Source organism: Eucyclogobius newberryi, unplaced genomic scaffold (assembly GCF_026437365.1).
Source record: "Eucyclogobius newberryi isolate DKJ021-1_F unplaced genomic scaffold, fEucNew1.0.hap1 SCAF_8, whole genome shotgun sequence".
NCBI classification, from domain to species: domain Eukaryota; kingdom Metazoa; phylum Chordata; class Actinopteri; order Gobiiformes; family Gobiidae; genus Eucyclogobius; species Eucyclogobius newberryi.
Window position 1 is genome coordinate 32,622,283 of NW_027316500.1, and position 21,286 is coordinate 32,643,568.

Here is a 21,286-nt window from a genome sequence, read left to right on the forward strand (position 1 = left end):
TTTATAGGAGATCTTCTACTGAAAGTGTTTTTCAGACTTCCTATAAGTGATCTGTTCTTCTGTATCTACCTCTGTATCTACCTGCGTTGCACCAATGAAATTTCCCCATGTGGGACAATAAAGGAATATCTTATCTTACATGACGTATGCTAACGCTAACACCTTCAGCTACATGACGTATGCTAACGCTAACACCTTCAGCTACATGACGTATGCTAACGCTAACACCTTCAGCTACATGACGTACGCTAACGCTAACACCTTCAGCTACATGACGTATGCTAACGCTAACACCTTCAGCTATATGACGTATGCTAACGCTAACACCTTCAGCTCCATGACGTATGCTAACGCTAACACCTTCAGCTACATGACGTATGCTAACGCTAACACCTTCAGCTACATGACGTATGCTAACGCTAACACCTTCAGCTACATGAGGCACAGACAGAACTGTGGTAAGTGTCTGGTATGTTAACGTAACATATGAACAGTTATTCAGATAACTATAGCATAAAGAACATGCTAACAAGTTTACCAAAGCATCAGTTTTACCCCAAATCACTAAATCCACTGAATTCTTCTTCCTCTGTGTCACTTCTAAACAACTCCACAAACTCCAGAGGTAGAGGAAGTGCAGATTCTTCTTCTGCGTCGCTTAGAGCCTAGAACGCATTCCGGCCAAAACTATGAAAAAAGGTGCAACTTATAGTCTGCAAAATACGGTAAACATAGAAAAGACGAGCAATTAGCTTTAAAATAAACAAAATAAAGACATTTTTTGGACAAAACTAAAAAGTGAATGCGTAAATTTGACAGTAATTGAGCCAAAATCAACAGCAGCAGTAAAATAAGTACTTTATATTGGCAGGTAATCGCACCTTCCCTCTTCAGTACGATTATACTTCTCACGGTTACACTTCAACCCTTTAAAATGCTGTTATACTTCCCGCCTCTCGACTCGAGCGCCACAAACTGTCAACACATGATCCCGGGACTCATTTACGGCGTTTAATGTGTGTTTTGATGGCCACCGGCGTCGCTTGTTCCCGAGTAAATAATGAGCCTTTTAAGACGGGGACGAAACCACGAGATGAAAAAACGCAAACAAACAAAATGGCGGCGGCTTCAAAGCGTCTTAGGCCCAATTACGGCGGCGGAGGTCCGGAGCGCGGCGGTGGAGGTGGGTGGAGGAGACGGAGGAACAGGAGGAGGAGGAGAACATGGTAATGACGGAATCCAGCTTTAAAAAAAAACGGCTCGAGTGCCACTCATCCACGGGACGACTTTTCAAAAGAAGAGAAGCACGGCGTCGCTTTAAGGCCAAGTGTGAAGGAATTAAAGGAAGTCGGGCGGAGAAGACGCGAAACCCGCCAACAGGGGGCAGCGGAGAGCAAGCGAGCGCCTGTCCGTGGCGTTGGGATTAGCTTTGCAGTTCTGTTTTCATTCTGCTCAGGGTTTTAAGACACGTCCGGGAGCGTTGACGTTTGAGAAGTCTGAAATGTGAACGGCGAAACTGATCCAAGGATCCCTGCATTTCAGAACGCCTTTGAACTTGCTCTTGTACTTTTACTTTTTAGAACTGAAAACAAAACAAAGCTATTTACGAGGCCGCGTGCTAATGTAAGCACACGGCTGTAACGAACGTGATCAGAGGCAGAAACGCTCAGAATGTGGTGGTGGTTTAAGGACTGAAGAACTGCACACGAGACCTCCAGATCTCTACCTTTGACGTCACAAATCTGGAATGTTTTTGTGAGGCTCAGAGAAGGGAAGAGGACCTCGAAAACAGCCCCAAAAGAGCCTTAAAGCATTAAATGTGTTCTTAAAATCATTGTAAAGTTCGATTTGACTGCGATTAATCCTAATACGTTCTTTCTTTACATGTGAAAGTGAAAAGTAGAGCTGAGGGAGATCCACATTTGACCACATTCCTGTTGCTTTGTGAAAATACTGTCTGGATATTGTTATCGAGATAATTCAAAACCCAAAGGAGGTTTTAACTTCAGTCACTGTCGCCCACAAACACAGTCAAACAAAAGAACACGACGTGAAGTTTGAGACTTTACAGTGTTGTTTTTACCTGTGGAGTCCAGTGGAAAGCCAGCGGCACCGGCACGTCTGCAGTGCACTCTGGGGCCTCTGAGGGGTGCTGTGGACACAATAAAAACTTAAAGGACAAATATTCTGCATTATTTGTAGTGTTTTTGTCCTTTGAACAGGCTCGTGAGTGTGTTGACTTTGGCATTTCATGGTTTGGACTGTGCGCACGCAGTTGAAATGAACACAATGTGAGAAATGCTCATATTTGGACGTAAAAACGGCGCAGAAGGTCTCAGAATTCCACCTTTGACTTCAGTAAATCGTGTTTTTTGAGGCCCAGATGGAGGACTTTGTAACCCGGATTCAATAAACAAGCGTGAATGAAGCTAAACACGACTATATATATTTTTGAACCATTGACACGGTTAAAATGCTCAAAACGGTCAAATTGGCGTCATCCATGCCCTTTAAACACCAAACTGTCTGTTCTTTCTTTGTGATGGTAAACTTTTGTTGCTGCAGTCGTTCCTGGATCACCTTCAGCGCCCGCTCCTCCCGCGTCCGTGCCAGCGGCCCCCTCTCTGGGGCAAACCTGGCGCGATGCTCAGGGAAGCAGCTGGATCGCGGACGGATCGGTGCTATTTTCGTGGTGCCAGAGGTGCGCGAGGCCAGGCGGGCAGGTGGGCGCGCTCAGGGGTCCCAACCGGCCCTCCCTCCCCGACCGAGGCGCTGTCAGCCGGGCTTAGCTCAGCGCCGTCGCCCCCCTGTGCCCGCCAGCGAGCTCCAGACACCCAGAGGAGGAGGGAGAGAGGAGGGAGAGAGGAGGGAGAAGAGGGAGAGAGGAGGGAGAGAGGAGGGAGAGAGGAGGAGGGTGAGAGGAGGGTGAGAGGAGGGTCAGAGGAGGGAGAGAGGGGGGAGAGAGGGGGGAGAGAGTGGGAGAGAGGAGGGAGAGAGGAGGGAGAGGAGGGAGAGAGGAGGCGGGCAGAGATGCACTCGAGGGAGAGAGGAGGGAGAGAGGAGGGTCAGAGGAGGGAGAGAGGGAGAGAGGAGGGAGAGAGGAGGGTGAGAGGAGGGTCAGAGGAGGGAGAGAGGGAGAGAGGAGGCAGGCAGAGATGTACTCGAGGGAGAGAGGAAGGAGAGAGGAGGGTGAGAGGAGGGTCAGAGGAGGGAGAGAGGGAGAGGAGGGAGAGAGGAGGAGGGTGAGAGGAGGGTCAGAGGAGGGAGAGAGGGAGAGGAGGGAGAGAGGAGGAGGGTGAGAGGAGGGTCAGAGGAGGGAGAGAGGGAGAGAGGAGGGAGAGAAGAGGGGGAGAGGAGGCGGGCAGAGATGCACTTGAGGGAGAGAGGAGGGAGAGAGGAGGAGGGTGAGAGAAGGGTCAGATGAGGGAAAGGGAGAGAGGAGGCAGAGAGGAGGCGGGCAGAGATGCACTCGGGGGAGAGAGGAGGGAGAGAGGAGGAGGGTGCGAGAAGGGTCAGATGAGGGAGAGGGAGAGAGGAGGGGGAGAGGGGTGATGGAGAGGCACAGCGGTTTTGCTCATTGGTAAAACTAACCGACTTTAAAAAGGTCCCATGTTATCAATAGTGTGGCAGGAAATATTGTATTTTCCGGAAGTCGCACCAGCCAAAAAAATTTGAAAAAAAAAAAACATGTATAAGTCGCACAGAACAGACATTTGATCTTGAAATGCAGTTAAAATAATAACAGATTAGAGAACATGGTGAATAGATGTACGTATGCTAACGCTAACACCTTCAGCTACATGACGTATGCTAACGCTAACACCTTCAGCTACATGATGTATGCTAACGCTAACACCTTCAGCTACATGACGTATGCTAACGCTAACACCTTCAGCTACATGATGTATGCTAACGCTAACAACTTCAGCTTAATTACGGCGAAACAAACCGTGAACCGGGTCGACGTTTGGAGAGCGACACGAGGCTGAAACGGCACAACTCGGAAACACAGCGCGGTTTATGACGTTTAACAGTCTGAACGTGAAGCCAAAGCCGGGTCAGATGGACAAATAGATAAGAGAATTCTATTATATTACGAGGAAATTGAAAATCATAGACGATACGACGCCGCACGCTCTGATTTTTGACACATTTTCTGACCGATTATGTCTAAATTTGCCACGTGTAGAGAGTTTAATATCGGCGTCGCGGCAGCACACGGGCCGTATCTTCGCCCGATCTCTCGTCGCCGACCTCCGCTCTCCACCGTTCTCTCCCGCTCGACCCTGATCGGACGCAAGCCGTGATGTAAACGACCGCCGCGCTCTCCGGCAGATTGAGCGCCGCACGACCCGAGCGGCGTCGGGAATCCGGGTCAAGAAGCAGCGGTTTTAACACGAGATCATTACGAACGCGGGGGACGTTTGCGAGGCTCCGACGCCGAAGACGAGAGCTGGAAATTGGATGCAGATCTGGCTCGGATAAGTGCGGAGCAGGGACGGCAGGATTATTCGGTCAGTCGTGATTATTCAGGTCACAATAAACACGGAAGAGCCAAAAAATGAAGATTGTGACAATTTTACAAGCAAAATGACGTCTTTTTAGTTCAAGCTATCGTCCAAAAAACTGAGCTACGTCTAAATAACTCTTTGTATCTGGGCTTCTTTTGTCAAACTTAACTTTATTTTGTCTTTCAGGAAGTTCAATTATGCAAAACTGGTCACATGTTCGACAATGGGAATGAAAGAAAATGGACGATTTCGCCGTTCAGTCTCAATAATCGTGAATAATCGTTAAATCGTGATGTTTTTTCCGCGCAATAATCACATTTCATATCGTGTGAGGAAGAACAAAGAGACACACAACACAAATATCAACTTTTAAGAGCTTCTAACCACGTTTCCTCGCTCCACGTCGTATTATTTAGAGTGATTTACGCACGTTTGAGTGTTTTTTATTGTGCTTTCAAGACGCCGTCGCTCTTATAAAAACGCCCAGCGCTCCGTGATCACTTCAGCAGAGGGAATTAACCTTCCGTGACCGTTACTCTGCGCCGCCGGGCCGTGGACGTGGTGCGGCAGAGCGCGTCTTCGCTGTGATGACGTTTTACGCTCACGTTCTGCAAAGTGACAGGTGCAGTTTTCACCCGAGACGTTTCCCCAAACTCCATAAAACGATTTAAAATGTTGTTTTTTGTCCGTTACGTGCTCATGTTACGTTCAGGACCCAAGTGTTGACGTGGTTTTTTTGCACCTATTGTATCGTTTGCGCGGATTCTGTTGATTGCGCCGATTTTCTTCTGTATTTTATTGCGTTTTACCGATGAGAACGAGCCTCTTGCGCTAAAGTTGAACCGTTTATCTACCGTGGCTCTTTCCGTGGCTCTTTCCTCATTCAAAGTGCGGACGTAGGAAAAGTACGGTGTGAAGCGTATGCGCCGCGCGAACTAGCCGTACCTTTGGCTTCAGCTTCACCGTGAGAACGTGCTGTCGTCCCGAAGAGTCGTCCGCCTTCAGCCGCAGCGTCCGGAAGTCCGTGTCGATGAAGATCAACCTGAAACGGAAACATGGTTAAGAAAGGATCGAGTTTCAACAATTCCGCATCGTTTTACCACCGCACCGGCCTCCGTTTGTCGAGACAAGGCGGCGCGTGTTTGTGAAGGTGGTTTCTGTTCGAGGCGGGAGGTCGTCGTGACAAATCGCTCTCATAAATACAAGACAAACTGGTCGAGATCTTTCGTCAAAACGCCCGAAATACAGAGTTTAAAATGAGGTACGGCGGGCCCACGGCGGCGGCGCTGGAGGACGTTGATAAAAATGCGTTTAGGTTCTTAACGGCCGCATTGGCCCGGCGCGACTTGCCGACTTTCGCGGCGGTGAAAGAGATAAAGCGAAAGAGGGGAAAGAAGGGATGCGGCGGAGAGGGAGAGATCGGCGGAGAAACAAATGGCGCAGAGTTAGAGCAAAAGAAGGGGTGCGGAGGAAGAGGGGGAGGACACAGACTGTGGGAGAAGAATGGAGACGGATAAACGACAGCACACGCCGTCCCGCATTAATCCAACACACGATATTACGACGCGAGGCGAGCGTTTATCACCGTGTCACATGACGTCAGCTCCAGCTCCTTCACAAACAGGACACGGTAAACACGCAGTACGCTTTAACGTGTGCGAGGGGGAGAGAGGAGGAACGCAAACCGATAAACGAGAGTCACGCGATCGTCGAGTTCTAAACTGCAGACACGGCGCGGTTTTTCTACAAAAGGACGTTCTAATACCTAAAATAATACATGCGATTTGATTACTCTGCAATTCTGAGTCGACTGTGGTCAGCGCCGCAACACGTCAATCGATTAATCGCAACTGGGGGTGTCGAGATGATCGGGTTAATCGATAATCGTGATTAGTCAGGTCACAGTATCGTTGTGAGAACCAAAAATAATAATCGTGACAATTTTAGAAGCAAAATTAAGTATGTTTGGTTCAGTCTATAGTCAAAAAAAATTGTAATTTAAAAAAAAATATCTGTCCGTTTTTGTATTTTAGGAAGTTCAATTTTGTTAAGTTGGTGTTGAAAATTCAAGATTTCTCTGTCTCAAGTTAAATAATCGTGAATAAGGCTACCCCAAATAAATTGTCTGTTTGCTGTAACCCGAGTCAACATTTTTCATCTGGGTCGGACGGTAGGCAAATTCTTATTTTTTTTTTACTTTGAAGGCAAAAAAAAATATCCAAATTTAGCAATTTTTTGAGTCGGAGTGACCACCAGGGGTCAGAGGCTTCAACAGTCCAGGGGTCAGGCTTCAACAGTCCAGGGGTCAGAGGCTTCAACAGTCCAGGGGTCAGGCTTCTACAGTCCAGGGGTCAGGCTTCAACAGTCCAGGGGTCAGGCTTCAACAGTCCAGGGGTCAGGCTTCAACAATCCAGGGGTCGGGCTTCAACAGTCCAGTGGTCAGGCTTCAACAGTCCAGTGGTCAGGCTTCAACAGTCAATGACGGAAAACGTCTCTCTCAACCCCATCGGGAGACTAAATCTCACGATTTTAAGATATTTCAATCGACTTTTTGTACGCCGCTATCCTTTATTTTGGTAGCTAAGGCGAGCGGGGGGAACATGCGGGGGACACGGGCGCCGCCATGTTTGTTGTGATGACGCTGCTGGGCGTGTTTCAATCCCAGAATGCATTGTGTAAGTCAAATTTCACACCCTGACAGAGGGTGGACATGTCAGTGGCGCCGACAGAGTCAAACCAACTTGTAAAAAGCAATATGATGACTCCTACACGCATTCTGACGCATGTGGAGGACTGAAAATGAAGACGCGCATGCGGTGTGCGGTGCGTTATCAGTTCTATGAGATGAAAGTCAGGTTTACCAGCGTGATAAAATTTTCGACAAGGTGGTTCAGGAAAGACCGGTCGGTGAATCGGCGAAATAATTGAAAAATAAAAAGTGTTGACGTTTTTTCAACAAAATGCTGATATTTTTTTTTCAGTCGGCTAGATTCATAGTGGGTCGGTCGGGTTACGGCAAACAGACATATTATTTTGCTCAGCCTAATCGTTAAAATTGTGGGTTTAAAATTGGACAACGTGACAAACCTAATTGTCAACTAATTTTGTAATAACTAATTTGTCTAAACTCCGGTTCCAAAACGTGACGTGAGCCGAGAAGAAGAAGTTTGGACAGACTTTGTTCTTTTGTCGTCGATTCGGCAGAAATCTTCAATGTTTTCAGTCCCTTTTCTCGCAATATTCTCCCACATTTGTTTCCGTACGGCCGGACCGCGCATGTCCCCAATTGGCCAAACCACCCGTCAATCACGCCCACCTGAAGTCGCAGAGACGAAAAGGATGACCAGACTCGCCTAGACGCAACGTGTTTAGAGTTAAACCGGAGGTAAAACCCCGCCCACACACGAAAGAATCGACAAAACCGACGAGAATCGAACCGGGACCTTTTTTTTGCTCATTTTCGTCCACTGCACTCGCTAGTCGCCCTCTTTTCCGCGGAGGCAGCGTTTGCTCAGTGGTTGTGCAGTGATTTGTCTGTTTGTGCCCTTCAGGTGCAGTTCTCTCCCCTCGGCTCTAAATCAGTCTCCTCTCATTATGACGCACCGAGCCCGGGACAAGGCACTTATCTGAAAACGAGCCTCGCCACGCACAGATTTACAACAGCCCAGTCTATGAAGTCCTCAGTCCTCCCCCTCGCTCCCCCTCTTCTCCTTCTACTGCATTTCAAACACGCCGGCACAAACTCCCAAACAATGGCAATAAATATACACAAAGTCTAATATATACGTGGAGTTCTGGGCAAAGTTGATTTTCGCGCGGGAACAATAAAAGCGTTTCGAAGTCAATACGAAGGAACTGATATGACAATTACCCTTTTTATTTATTTTAGATGACCTGAACACACTAGAGGATTTTTAAACATTTTTAAACCTCACGATCCTCCGAGCGCAAACACGACGGAGCCGAAAGTGGCGAGCTAGCAAAAGTGGCGAGCTAGCAAAGCTGGCGCAGCTTCGTTTTTGTTTGACGCCACTCGCGCTTTGAGACTTCTAGCCACGAAGATGTGCTTTTATTATTTTGTAAAACGTGGATCAGTGAAATGTTTTGCACAGTAAGTTGGTGATTGACGTCACAGGAAGTAATGTAGTGTTTTCTGTGGCGAACAGGAAGCAGGTTCAGAGATCCGCGCCATGAAAATCACCGACACGAGTGACTACTATGATTTTTTATGTTTCAACTGAATTAACAGCGGTATGTTGGGTGGACTGGGGGTCGTTTGCGGACACGGACATGGATGAGAACGCTCCAGTTTGTCATAATTATACATAGTAATTGTCCTTTTTGTCAATTCCTGTGTTTTTATCTGGTGCAGCGCCGAAGTTTGCTGGTTACCACGACACAGACGTCGCTCTATCTAATTAGGGCCTGAATAAAGCCAAAGATCCTGTGGTGTCCAAAGATTCTGTGGTGTGTTCCAAATTTACATGGGGCTGAGCTATGAATCGAGATCATTTCTAATCAATGATGTGACTTTCGAATCGAGAGGTCAACAGCCAGAGCTTTGCCAGTAAAAACATGTGGTTTGTAGCAGAAATTTGAAGATTCTTCAGTGTTTGATAGCAATGACTGACTCGGGCAGTAGTAAAAGCCTTTTTTTGTCATCGTGCACCAATGAGCTCGGGCCATTGAAACCAACACAACGCCAATCGAATAATTGGCGAGCAACTTCAAAAGGCCACGCAAAACAACACACATTAAAACGGTTACTTTTTTTCTAATTAAAGCTGCACTTCCAAGCGTCAGACCTGGGACCGACACAGCGCACCTTTAATGACAAACGGTTTGAACGTGTTATTTTGTTTCTCCTTTGAAGTTGCTCGCCAACTATCCGATAAAACTGGTTTTGAAAGAAGCCTTTTCAAAGCCAAACGGACCCGCGCCGCACCTCGTCCCGTTAACGCAGACGTAGCCTTTTGCATTGTCTCGACGCGGGCCCAAACAAAGACTCCGGACGGCCCGCCGCCGCAGATTTACGGCGCATTATGGCGCCAGCTTTGATGCGGCCGTATTCCTGAGCGGGATTTACGGCCGCGTTAGCGACGAGCGATGGCAGCGCCGAGCCGCGGACGACACGGAGACACTTAAAAGACGTGACGGGATGAGCGCGCCGTAAAAACGTCCGGAAAGTCGAGCGATCAAAAGCTGAGCGGAGGGCACGAGGAGCCGGCGATCAGACCGGCGCGAGCGAGTGGAGCACCGCCAAGGAGGAGGTTTACGACGGAATTATTCACACTAGACCTGCAAGTAAAGGAGTCCCAACAACAACAGACACACTCTAAAACCATTTACGTTTAAATCGAGGCGAGACAGGTCCAGATTACGTGGTGGAATTCTCTCTGGCCTTTTGAACCTTTCCATTAACTTTATGTGCATTTTTAATTGATTGTATCGTGTGTTGTGTGTTACTTGTGTGTTACTTGTGTGTCACTTGTGTGTTACTTGTGTGTTACTTCTGTGTTTGCGCGGTCACAATAAAAGCGTTTCAAAGTCAATATGAAGGAACTGATACGACAATGACCCTTGTTTTTAGATGACCTGAACACACTAGAGGATTTTTAAACGTTTTTAAATCTCACAATTCTCAGAGCGCAAACACTACGGAGTCAAAAGTGGCGAGCTAGCAAAGTGGCGAGCAAGCAAAGCTGGCGCTGCTTCGTTTTCGTTTGACGCCACTCGCGCGTTGAGACTTCTAACTACGAAAATGTGCTTTTATTATTTTGTAAAATGTGGATCAGATAATTATTTTGCAGAAACTGTCCCAACAACAGACGCGACAGAATCTGAAACGCTTCACGTTTAAATCGAGACAGGTCCAGATTACGTGGTGGAATCCTCTCTGGCCTTTTGAACCTTTCCATTAACTTTATGCGCATTTTTAATTGATTGTATCGTGTGTAAGTTGTGTGTCATTGCACTTTTATGTACAGCTCTTTACTTTGGGCCTTCAAAGTTGTAAGTGTGATTTATTAATAAACTTTGACATTGACAAGGGTCAGATTTGTTGACCTGGTTAATGGTAAATATCTGTAATTACTGAACGTCTCCACATGAAATGGTCATCATTACGGCTGCAAGATGTCTTACAATTGAAACCAAATTGCGATTTGAATCGTTGCAATTAGCAAATTACAAGGACGTAATTAGCTGGTCTTTAAGTGAAAAAATAAAAAATAAATCAGAACTGTTAACCCTGTAGTTTAGACCTCTAAAAACATGTTTGGAAATGCCTTTAGTATTAGTTTTAGCAGTTGAATGTTAAAGCTCGTGGAACCGAGAAAACTGTGAACAAAATCTGAGTGTCAGTCAGAAAAATAAACTCAATTGCAAATATTTTTCCGTAATTGTTCAGTATCTGTGAATCTTCCATTCAGTAAATTCATTTTCAGAATTCCATTAGGCATTTTTAATCATCTAATTAGCCCAAAATATGCTTCTGTATTATAGTATTATAATAATAAGTATTATATAACGCATTATGTCATGATTAGTCTATTCACTGTTACATCTCGACTAGAAAGCAGAATTTTTGCTGGTAAAAAGGCAGATTAAACCGTCCTCATACTCTCCGATAACTCTGTCCATACTTTCTCCTTTCCCGACTCAAGTGATTAGTCGACTGGTAAACATGTTGTTAGACTAAACCAACGAAGAGTCCAGCCTTAGTTCAGTCCATAAACTGGTCACAATTGTGTCTTTATCAACAGTCTTTTTATTCCAGCGTGTGACATTTCTTCCCGTCTGAGGGTTGATGCTCGACTCTGCCACAGAATCCACGGTTTGGGCATGAAAAGTGTAAGGTTCTGACCCGGCGTTGCCCCCGCCGCTCGTGTAACATGTTGTGTGTTTTGGGGAGGAGTTGGACAGTTTTGGTAAGTTTATTTTGAGCGCGTTGTCATCGCCGAGAAGAGCAGAAAAGCCCCCGATCGCGGCTCTTGACATGTGGCACGGCGGCGCGCACGCTTTCCGGGAGATGCGACGCCTCCGCGAACGCGCCGCCGGTAATTTTAGACGGCGGAAGTGGAGGAGGCGTTCCATCACTCGGAAGGACAAGAGGACACGCGGCGCGCTTGGAAGGGACGGGATCTGCGGATTATGAGCGCGGGGCAACGGATAATTTATTAGTGCAGAAATCGGTATTCGCCTGATCGATCGGGCGACGTCTTAGCGTTTGATTCTCGGGCTGCAGTCGAATAAAGATGTGCACGTCTGTGATTAACTGACTGTGCTCTCAAAAAGATCACAGGCGCAAATTCAATATTTAAACAGAATAGAAAGGGTCTATTTATCTGTAAAAAAACAACAAGCAATTCACAACTGCTGCCATGGACACAGTGTATGGATACACCTTTGGGACGCACTTGGCAGGAAAAAGGCCGTCGCAAAGAAACGGATCCAAGACTGGGCCGACATTATTTAAAAATAAATACATTTGGACTCAATTTGACTGACATTGGACTCTTATTTTGGACTTTGAGTGCCTTCATTTCATTTCTTTAGAGGCACCTGTCCCTTTATTTTTACTCATTTTGTTCTCTCTGGTCACGTTCGGTTCGTTTTTGTCGTTTTAGGTTTTTAATTTTGAAAAAAAGAAGGGAATGATAACAATTCACTCCCAAATCTCACAGCAGCTCACTTCAGGTCTCCTCTTTTCTCTCATGAGCCCAAAAAAAAAACCTTTTAAATCGACACCATCTTCCGATTAATCGATACAATCTGGATTGTGTGCCCTCACAAAGGCATTGAATATTGTGTTAAATTTGCTGGTTGAGGTTGGAGTGACGGGCGAATGAGAAACGACTCACCAAAGTGCTGGAATGTCACTTTATATCTTTGTTTGAACGATGTAGCGCATTATTTTAGCGTCGTCTTGTCATAAATACATTTTCAATTATTTCTATTGCACATCCAGACTTTTTAAACCAACGTATTGTGGCTAGAGAATATTCATAAATACAGTGCGTTATTGCTGGAAATAAGAAGCTACTTATTCCATTCTGAACATTATGTGATGAAAAAGGTGTTTTAGATAAAGAATACAAGACTACAATTAATACCGGAATTATTTTTTTATTAATTCATCGCTGCAGCCGTAATTATAACAACATACGCTTGCTCCATTTGAATTTTAATCCATTATTTTATTATTATTTTCTCATTTTTGGAATATGAAAAATGTGCCTGTATCTTCAAAACAACAGTTAGAATATTCTCAGTACTTCACTCACTTCTTACCCGCCTCATAAACCTGAAAAAAAGAAAGATAATGAATCATAACAAAGGAAAACATATTTTAAAATGCTACTTCTATGTGATAATATGATTAAAAAGTAAAGCAGTGGATCAGGATGTTCCGCTGCTCTCAGGTTTGTTTTCTTGTATTCTTCCAGCTTAATGCGTCTCTTATGGATTTACGCTTTTTGCCGCTCGAACCGCGAGAGCTGCGGAACCCGGACGAATCGGATGGATTTACGGGGGCCGAAGTGACGACGCGACATTCGGAGTTAAACACCCGAAACGCGAACAAAGCCGTGGCGGGGGCCCCGGAGATGAGAGCGGCGTGACACGCGGCGCCCCGCTGTGCAGATTGATGAGCGGCGGCCATTTTAAAACGACTCCCAAAGAACGGACGGGGGGGGGGGGGGGGGGGGGCGGGGGGAGAGGGGCGCGGGGGGAGACAGGGGGGCCGCGGGGGGAGACAGGGGCCTGCGGGGGGAGACGGGGGCCCGCGGGGGATTTGCAAACGAACGCCTGTTTTCTACTCATAATTAGTCAAGTCGCGTTGTATTTTTGAAGTAAATGACGCACTAATAACGGGACTAAAAGCGGGCGACATATGGAAACATGAGTGTTAATTGTAATTGTTGTTTTGGAGATTAAAATTGGAATGCTGAGTGTGTCGTTTGTAATCAAAACTTTTCAAAATGAGCTCAAAGAAAGAAGAAAAGTCAATGGTTCGTTCAGGTTTTGTGCAGCATTTGAAGCTAAACAGAGACATTTTAATGCATTCCTCGTTCAAATATTGTCTGAATATTTTTATAGACATGATGCAAGAAAAATATATGATTTAGACATAATTTTTTGCCCTTAAATGAGACAAAAGTTTGATTGAAAGTGTTTTTACGTTCTACATTTATTACTGTCGCTGTAAAACAAAATCGATCAAATTGTGAAAGATTTATGCTTTTTTCTTAATAAAACACAGAAAATTACACAGAAAAACTAAACAGATAATAATAATAATAGTAATAATAATAATAATAAGACTGATATTTAAGTCTCATTTTGTGCAAAGTGTTAAATAAGTCGTCATCAGCATCACTTTTGAGCGACAAATAGACTTTGAATCTTTATGAGATATGATATGAAATATTTCAAAATTCAGACAATATTGTGAATGTTTGGAAAATATAAAAGATGTGGATGCATTTCATTTATAGTAAGAAAAGCTGAAAACAGAGCTGAACAAAGGTGATGTTGTAAAGGTTTAAATAAGGTGATATTTCTGCACGTTTGAATTCAAAACAAATATGAGACATTTAAAAATAAATTAATCCAATTGAATAAAGTCAATTCAAACCTTCAGCTCATGATCTTTCAGTTACATTTGATTTATTTACATTTGTTTTTCTTTCCTTTTCTCCTTTTTAACACTTTTTTATTATCATTTCATTACAAACAATATTTACAATTCCACTTACATTTACTTAGGTGCATCTAACACACATTTTACATAATATACTGTAAGTGTCATATTATTGTGTTATTATTTGACATCAGATTGTTTTCTATTACAATTTGATTCAAAAGTACACTTTTTTTTTTAATTCTTCATTATAATTCATCTTTTGTGACATCTAATTTTTCATTTGGACCTAGATACCTAGTCACCATATCAAATGTATCTGTTTATTGTGATAAAAAACATCACGATTTAACGATTATTCGCGATAATCGAGACCGAACATCAGTGAAATCTTTCATTTTCTTTCATTCTCGTCCTTTAATGTGCGATTGCTCCTCAAAATTGTGACATTTCTGAGACAAAAAATAATCTTAAATGTGACAAAAACACAACATAAAACAGTTCTTTACATTACCTCTATTTTCTTTCTTTTTTTATTGAACCAAAAATAATTTTGCTTCTTAAATGATCCTGAATATACATTTTTACAATTGGTTTTATTATATTGTGAGCTGAATAATGACCGCTTCATTGACTCTGTCACAGTCGAGAAGCTTTGACTGCTTTATGCTTTTTTGCTCTCTTTGTACAGTTTTAATCATCGTTTTAATAATCTGTGGACACTCAATCCACGGGGAGAATCACGCCGTCGCTTCACTGTCATTTACAAATCCATTAAGACATTAGTGTTTTTTTCTGTTCCTGATGAATCTTCTAATAAGAATAAAGAGTAAATCCCACGAGATTCGACAGCGGGGCAGCGACAATTAATCAGACGCAATCGTGACAACTCAACCGGCCGAACGAGCGTCACATTCTTACCTTCGTCCTCGTCATGAATGCATTTTCAACACCTCGATTGTTTGACGTGAGGTCGGACGCAACGAAACGCCACGAGAACACGACAAACAGGATTTTATTGCACATTATTTTGAGTAAAAACATTTGCGGCGTCATTTCTCCTCATGAAGTTCCATTAAATTCAATTAAATCCACTTAAAAACAGTTAAAAAATGTGTTTTTATGTTCGTTTCCAAGTATAACAATACAAACTCTCAATCACTGCCATTTGAACACAAAATTTATCGAATTTTCTGGAGTATAAGTCGCACCAGCCAAAAAAAATGCATAATAGAGAAAAAAAATACGGTAATAGAAACTCAAACATTCATTAAAAAAATAAAAACACATCTAGTGGCAGCAGAGGGATATTCCAGAGGAAATAAACAAAAGCTAGCTTGCCTTGAGATGCTAATTTACCGTATTTTCCAGAGTATAAGTCGCACCAGCCAAAAAATGCATAAAAGAGAAGAAAAAACATATATAAGTCGCATTGGAGTATGAAATTCAGTTGCAAGTGTGAAAATAACAAACAATATCACATACAAGTTGCTTCGGAGTATAAGTATAAATATAAGTATAAGTCGCACCGTGGCCAAAACTATGAAAAAAGGTGCCGTAAAATACGGTAATAGAAGAACTCAAACACATTCTTTATAACATACAAAAAATAAAAACACATCTAGTGACAGCAGAGGGAATTACCAGGGGAAATAAACAAAAGCTAGCTTGCCTTGAGATGCTAATTTACTGTAAGTCGCACAAGGAAAAAATGTGTAATAGAGAAGAAAAAAACATAAAAGTCACTCCAGAGTGTAAGTATAAGTATAAATATAAATCGCACCCGGGCAAAACTATGAAAAACGGTGCGACTTATAGTCCGGAAAATACGGTATTTTCTTCCACAAAGAGTCTGAAATCGGCTCCAAACCAAACGCTTTGACTCTAAACCTTTACAAATGACTGTATCTCGTGATTAATTGCACGGATCTACTTCCTGAAATCATTTTGACGAGAAAACAACATCTTAACAACTTTAAAAATGAAAAGTTTTGCAGAATACGAGCCCATAAAGCGTCTGGACAGGGGGAGTGTTTCGCCGAAATGCCCGTCCTCTTTTTAACTCCCGGGAGGAAACATATACATTGACCCAGCTTTAGACCCGTCCCGCTTACAAATGCCTCCGTATTTACCTATTACTCAACTAAAAATACAGAGCCCATTAAGAGACATTTGTTAACATGGTTTCTGGTCCAGTTTGCGTCTCCGCCCGTCGCCCGCCGCCGCCGCCCCCTTCACTCCATTTGTCTCCCGCACGTACATATGCGCGGGACGGGCCCTTTTGCCTCGCGGGACGACGACGACGGCGCCAGTCAACACGTATTAATACAAACGAGATAATCTTCGTCTAAAAACAGAACCGCCGCCCCCGAGATCTAGATCACTCCGTCTGACGATAATTACGTTCCCCAGTGTCCGGGGAAAACGCCGCGGCGAACGAGGACATCGCCGGAGCGTCCGCGGTCGCCCCAATCGCAGCGGCAAAACCTCAGATTTGAGAGAGATGATGTTGACGACACGTTTTGAAGTGTTTTGTGTTTTCCGACTGTTTGTGTGTCATTGTTGGGACGTGTGAAGACGCTGGACGAACGATCATTCTGCTAATCGATTATACTTAGCACCATAAGCAGGTCTAAAGCAGGACTAAAGCAGGTCTAAAGCAGGACTAAAGCAGGTCTAAAGCAGGTCTAAAGCAGGACTAAAGCGGGTCTAAAGCGGGTCTAAAGCGGGTCTAAAGCGGGTCTAAAGCGGGTCTAAAGCGGGACTAAAGCGGGACTAAAGCAGGACTAAAGCAGGTCTAAAGCAGGACTAAAGCGGGTCTAAAGCGGGTCTAAAGCGGGTCTAAAGCGGGACTAAAGCGGGACTAAAGTGGGACTAAAGCAGGTCTAAAGCAGGTCTAAAGCAGGTCTAAAGCGGGACTAAAGCGGGACTAAAGTGGGACTAAAGCAGGTTTAAAGCAGGTCTAAAGCGGGACTAAAGTGGGACTAAAGCAGGTCTAAAGCAGGTCTAAAGCGGGACTAAAGTGGGACTAAAGCAGGTCTAAAGCAGGTCTAAAGCAGGACTAAAGCGGGTCTAAAGCGGGTCTAAAGCGGGTCTAAAGCGGGACTAAAGCGGGTCTAAAGCGGGTCTAAAGCGGGTCTAAAGCGCGTCTAAAGCGGGTCTAGAGCAGGACTAAAGCGGGACTAAAGCGGGACTAAAGTGGGACTAAAGCAGGTCTAAAGCGGGTCTAAAGCTGGTCTAAAGGAGGACTAAAGCAGGACTAAAGCAGGACTAAAGCGGATCTAAAGCGGGTCTAAAGCAGGACTAAAGCAGGACTAAAGCGGGTCTAAAGCGGGTCTAAAGCGGGTCTAAAGCGGGTCTAAAGCAGGACTAAAGCGGGACTAAAGCGGGTCTAAAGCGGGTCTAAAGCAGGACTAAAGCAGGACTAAAGCAGGACTAAAGCAGAACTAAAGCAGGTCTAAAGCAGGACTAAAGCAGGTCTAAAGGAGGATTAAACCAGGTCTAAACCAGGTCTAAAGCGGGTCTAAAGCAGGACTAAAGCAGGTCTAAAGCAGGACTAAAGCAGGACTAAAGCGGGACTAAAGCGGGACTAAAGCGGGTCTAAAGCGGGACTAAAGCGGGACTAAAGCGGGACTAAAGCGGGACTAAAGCGGGACTAAAGCGGGTCTAAAGAAGGTCTAAAGCGGGTCTAAAGCAGGACTAAAGCGGGTCTAAAGCGGGACTAAAGCGGGTCTAAAGCGGGTCTAAAGCGGGTGTAAAGCGGGTCTAAAGCGGGTCTAAAGCGGGACTAAAGCGGGACTAAAGCGGGACTAAAGCGGGTCTAAAGCGGGTCTAAAGCGGGACTAAAGCGGGACTAAAGCGGGTCTAAAGCGGGTCTAAAGCGGGACTAAAGCGGGACTAAAGCGGGACTAAAGCGGGACTAAAGCGGGTCTAAAGCGGGTCTAAAGCGGGACTAAAGCGGGTCTAAAGCGGGTCTAAAGCGGGTCTAAAGCAGGACTAAACCAGGACTAAACCAGGACTAAAGCAGGACTAAAGCAGGACTAAAGCAGGTCTAAAGCAGGGCTAAAGCAGGGCTAAAGCAGGACTAAAGCAGGTCTAAAGCAGGTCTAAAGCAGGGCTAAAGCAGGTCTAAAGCAGGACTAAAGCAGGTCTAAAGCAGGACTAAAGCAGGTCTAAAGCAGGACTAAAGCGGGTCTAAAGCGGGTCTAAAGCGGGTCTAAAGCGGGACTAAAGCGGGACTAAAGCGGGTCTAAAGCGGGTCTAAAGCAGGTCTAAAGCAGGACTAAAGCAGGTCTAAAGCAGGTCTAAAGCAGGACTAAAGCAGGTCTAAAGCAGGACTAAAGCGGGTCTAAAGCGGGTCTAAAGCGGGTCTAAAGCGGGACTAAAGCGGGACTAAAGCGGGTCTAAAGCGGGTCTAAAGCAGGTCTAAAGCAGGTCTAAAGCAGGACTAAAGCAGGTCTAAAGCAGGTCTAAAGCGGGACTAAAGCGGGTCTAAAGCGGGTCTAAAGCGGGACTAAAGCGGGACTAAAGCGGGACTAAAGCGGGTCTAAAGGGGGTCTAAAGCGGGTCTAAAGCAGGACTAAAGCGGGACTAAAGCGGGTCTAAAGCGGGTCTAAAGCGGGACTAAAGCGGGTCAAAAGCAGGACTAAAGCAGGACTAAAGCGGGTCTAAAGCGGGTCTAAAGCGGGTCTAAAGCAGGACTAAAGCAGGACTAAAGCAGAACTAAAGCAGGTCTAAAGCAGGACTAAAGCAGGTCTAAAGGAGGATTAAACCAGGTCTAAACCAGGTCTAAAGTGGGACTAAAGCGGGTCTAAAGCGGGTCTAAAGCGGGACTAAAGCGGGACTAAAGCGGGTCTAAAGCGGGTCTAAAGGAGGTCTAAAGGGGGTCTAAAGCAGGTCTAAAGCGGGACTAAAGCAGGTCTAAAGCGGGACTAAAGCGGGACTAAAGCGGGTCTAAAGCAGGACTAAAGCAGGTCTAAAGCAGGACTAAAGCAGATCTAAAGCAGGACTAAAGCAGGTCTAAAGGAGGATTAAACCAGGTCTACACCAGGTCTAAAGTGGGACTAAAGCGGGTCTAAAGCAGGACTAAAGCAGGACTAAAGCGGGTCTAAAGCAGGACTAAAGCGGGACTAAAGCGGGTCTAAAGTGGGTCTAAAGCGGGTCTAAAGCAGGACTAAAGCAGGTCTAAAGCAGGACTAAAGCAGGTCTAAAGCAGGGCTAAAGCAGGTCTAAAGCAGGACTAAAGCAGGTCTAAAGCAGGTCTAAAGCAGGGCTAAAGCAGGGCTAAAGCAGGTCTAAAGCAGGACTAAAGCAGGTCTAAAGCAGGTCTAAAGCAGGACTAAAGCAGGACTAAAGCAGGTCTAAAGCAGGACTAAAGCGGGTCTAAAGCGGGACTAAAGCGGGTCTAAAGCGGGTCTAAAGCGGGTCTAAAGCGGGTCTAAAGCGGGTCTAAAGCAGGTCTAAAGCAGGTCTAAAGCAGGTCTAAAGCAGGACTAAAGCAGGTCTAAAGCAGGACTAAAGCAGGACTAAAGCGGGTCTAAAGCGGGTCTAAAGCGGGACTAAAGCGGGTCTAAAGCGGGTCTAAAGGAGGACTAAAGCAGGACTAAAGCAGGACTAAAGCGGGTCTAAAGGGGGTCTAAAGCGGGTCTAAAGCAGGACTAAAGCAGGACTAAAGCGGGTCTAAAGCGGGTCTAAAGCGGGTCTAAAGCGGGTCTAAAGCAGGACTAAAGCAGGACTAAAGCAGGACTAAAGCGGGTCTAAAGCGGGTCTAAAGCGGGTCTAAAGCAGGACTAAAGCAGGACTAAAGCAGAACTAAAGCAGGTCTAAAGCAGGACTAAAGGAGGATTAAACGAGGTCTAAACCAGGTCTAAAGCGGGTCTAAAGCAGGACTAAAGCAGGACTAAAGCAGGTCTAAAGCAGGTCTAAAGCAGGACTAAAGCAGGACTAAAGCAGGACTAAAGCGGGTCTAAAGCGGGACTAAAGCGGGACTAAAGCAGGACTAAAGCGGGTCTAAAGCAGGTCTAAAGCAGGACTAAAGCAGGTCTAAAGCGGGACTAAAGCGGGTCTAAAGCGGGTCTAAAGCGGGTCTAAAGCGGGTCTAAAGCGGGTGTAAAGCGGGTCTAAAGCGGGTCTAAAGCAGGACTAAAGCAGGACTAAAGCGGACTAAAGCGGGTCTAAAGCGGGTCTAAAGCGGGTCTAAAGCGGGACTAAAGCGGGACTAAAGCGGGTCTAAAGGAGGACTAAAGCAGGACTAAAGCAGGACTAAAGCGGGTCTAAAGCGGGTCTAAAGGGGGTCTAAAGCAGGTCTAAAGCAGGACTAAAGCGGGACTAAAGCGGGTCTAAAGCAGGACTAAAGCAGGACTAAAGCAGAACTAAAGCAGGTCTAAAGCAGGACTAAAGCAGGTCTAAAGGAGGATTAAACCAGGTCTAAACCAGGTCTAAAGTGGGACTAAAGCGGGTCTAAAGCAGGACTAAAGCAGGACTAAAGCAGGACTAAAGCGGGTCTAAAGCGGGACTAAAGCGGGTCTAAAGCGGGTCTAAAGCGGGTCTAAAGCGGGTCTAAACCAGGACTAAACCAGGACTAAAGCAGGACTAAAGCAGGACTAAAGCAGGACTAAAGCAGGTCTAAAGCAGGACTAAAGCAGGTCTAAAGCAGGTCTAAAGCAGGTCTAAAGCAGGTCTAAAGCAGGGCTAAAGCAGGGCTAAAGCAGGTCTAAAGCAGGACTAAAGCAGGACTAAAGCAGGTCTAAAGCAGGACTAAAGCAGGTCTAAAGCAGGACTAAAGCGGGTCTAAAGCAGGACTAAAGCAGGACTAAAGCGGGTCTAAAGCAGGACTAAAGCGGGTCTAAAGCGGGTCTAAAGCGGGACTAAAGCGGGTCTAAAGCGGGTCTAAAGCGGGTCTAAAGCGGGTCTAAAGCGGGTCTAAAGCAGGTCTAAAGCAGGTCTAAAGCAGGTCTAAAGCAGGACTAAAGCAGGACTAAAGCAGGTCTAAAGCAGGACTAAAGCAGGACTAAAGCAGGACTAAAGCGGGACTAAAGCGGGACTAAAGCGGGACTAAAGCGGGTCTAAAGCGGGTCTAAAGCGGGACTAAAGCGGGACTAAAGCAGGTCTAAAGCAGGACTAAAGCAGGTTT

The 21,286-nt window shown here is 45.4% G+C and overlaps 1 protein-coding gene across 1 annotated transcript in view; it reads right to left on the reverse strand.

The window, feature by feature from the left end:
- Nucleotides 1-21,286, reverse strand: part of fancl (FA complementation group L) — a 43,790-nt gene that overhangs the window by 13,620 nt on the left and 8,884 nt on the right. Inside the window, exons 6-7 of the mRNA XM_072437170.1 lie at nucleotides 5,457-5,553; nucleotides 2,084-2,152 (exon numbers count right to left, since the gene is read on the reverse strand). Coding sequence (XP_072293271.1) covers nucleotides 2,084-2,152; nucleotides 5,457-5,553 — 166 coding nt within the window. The remainder of the gene's footprint in view (nucleotides 1-2,083; nucleotides 2,153-5,456; nucleotides 5,554-21,286) is intronic.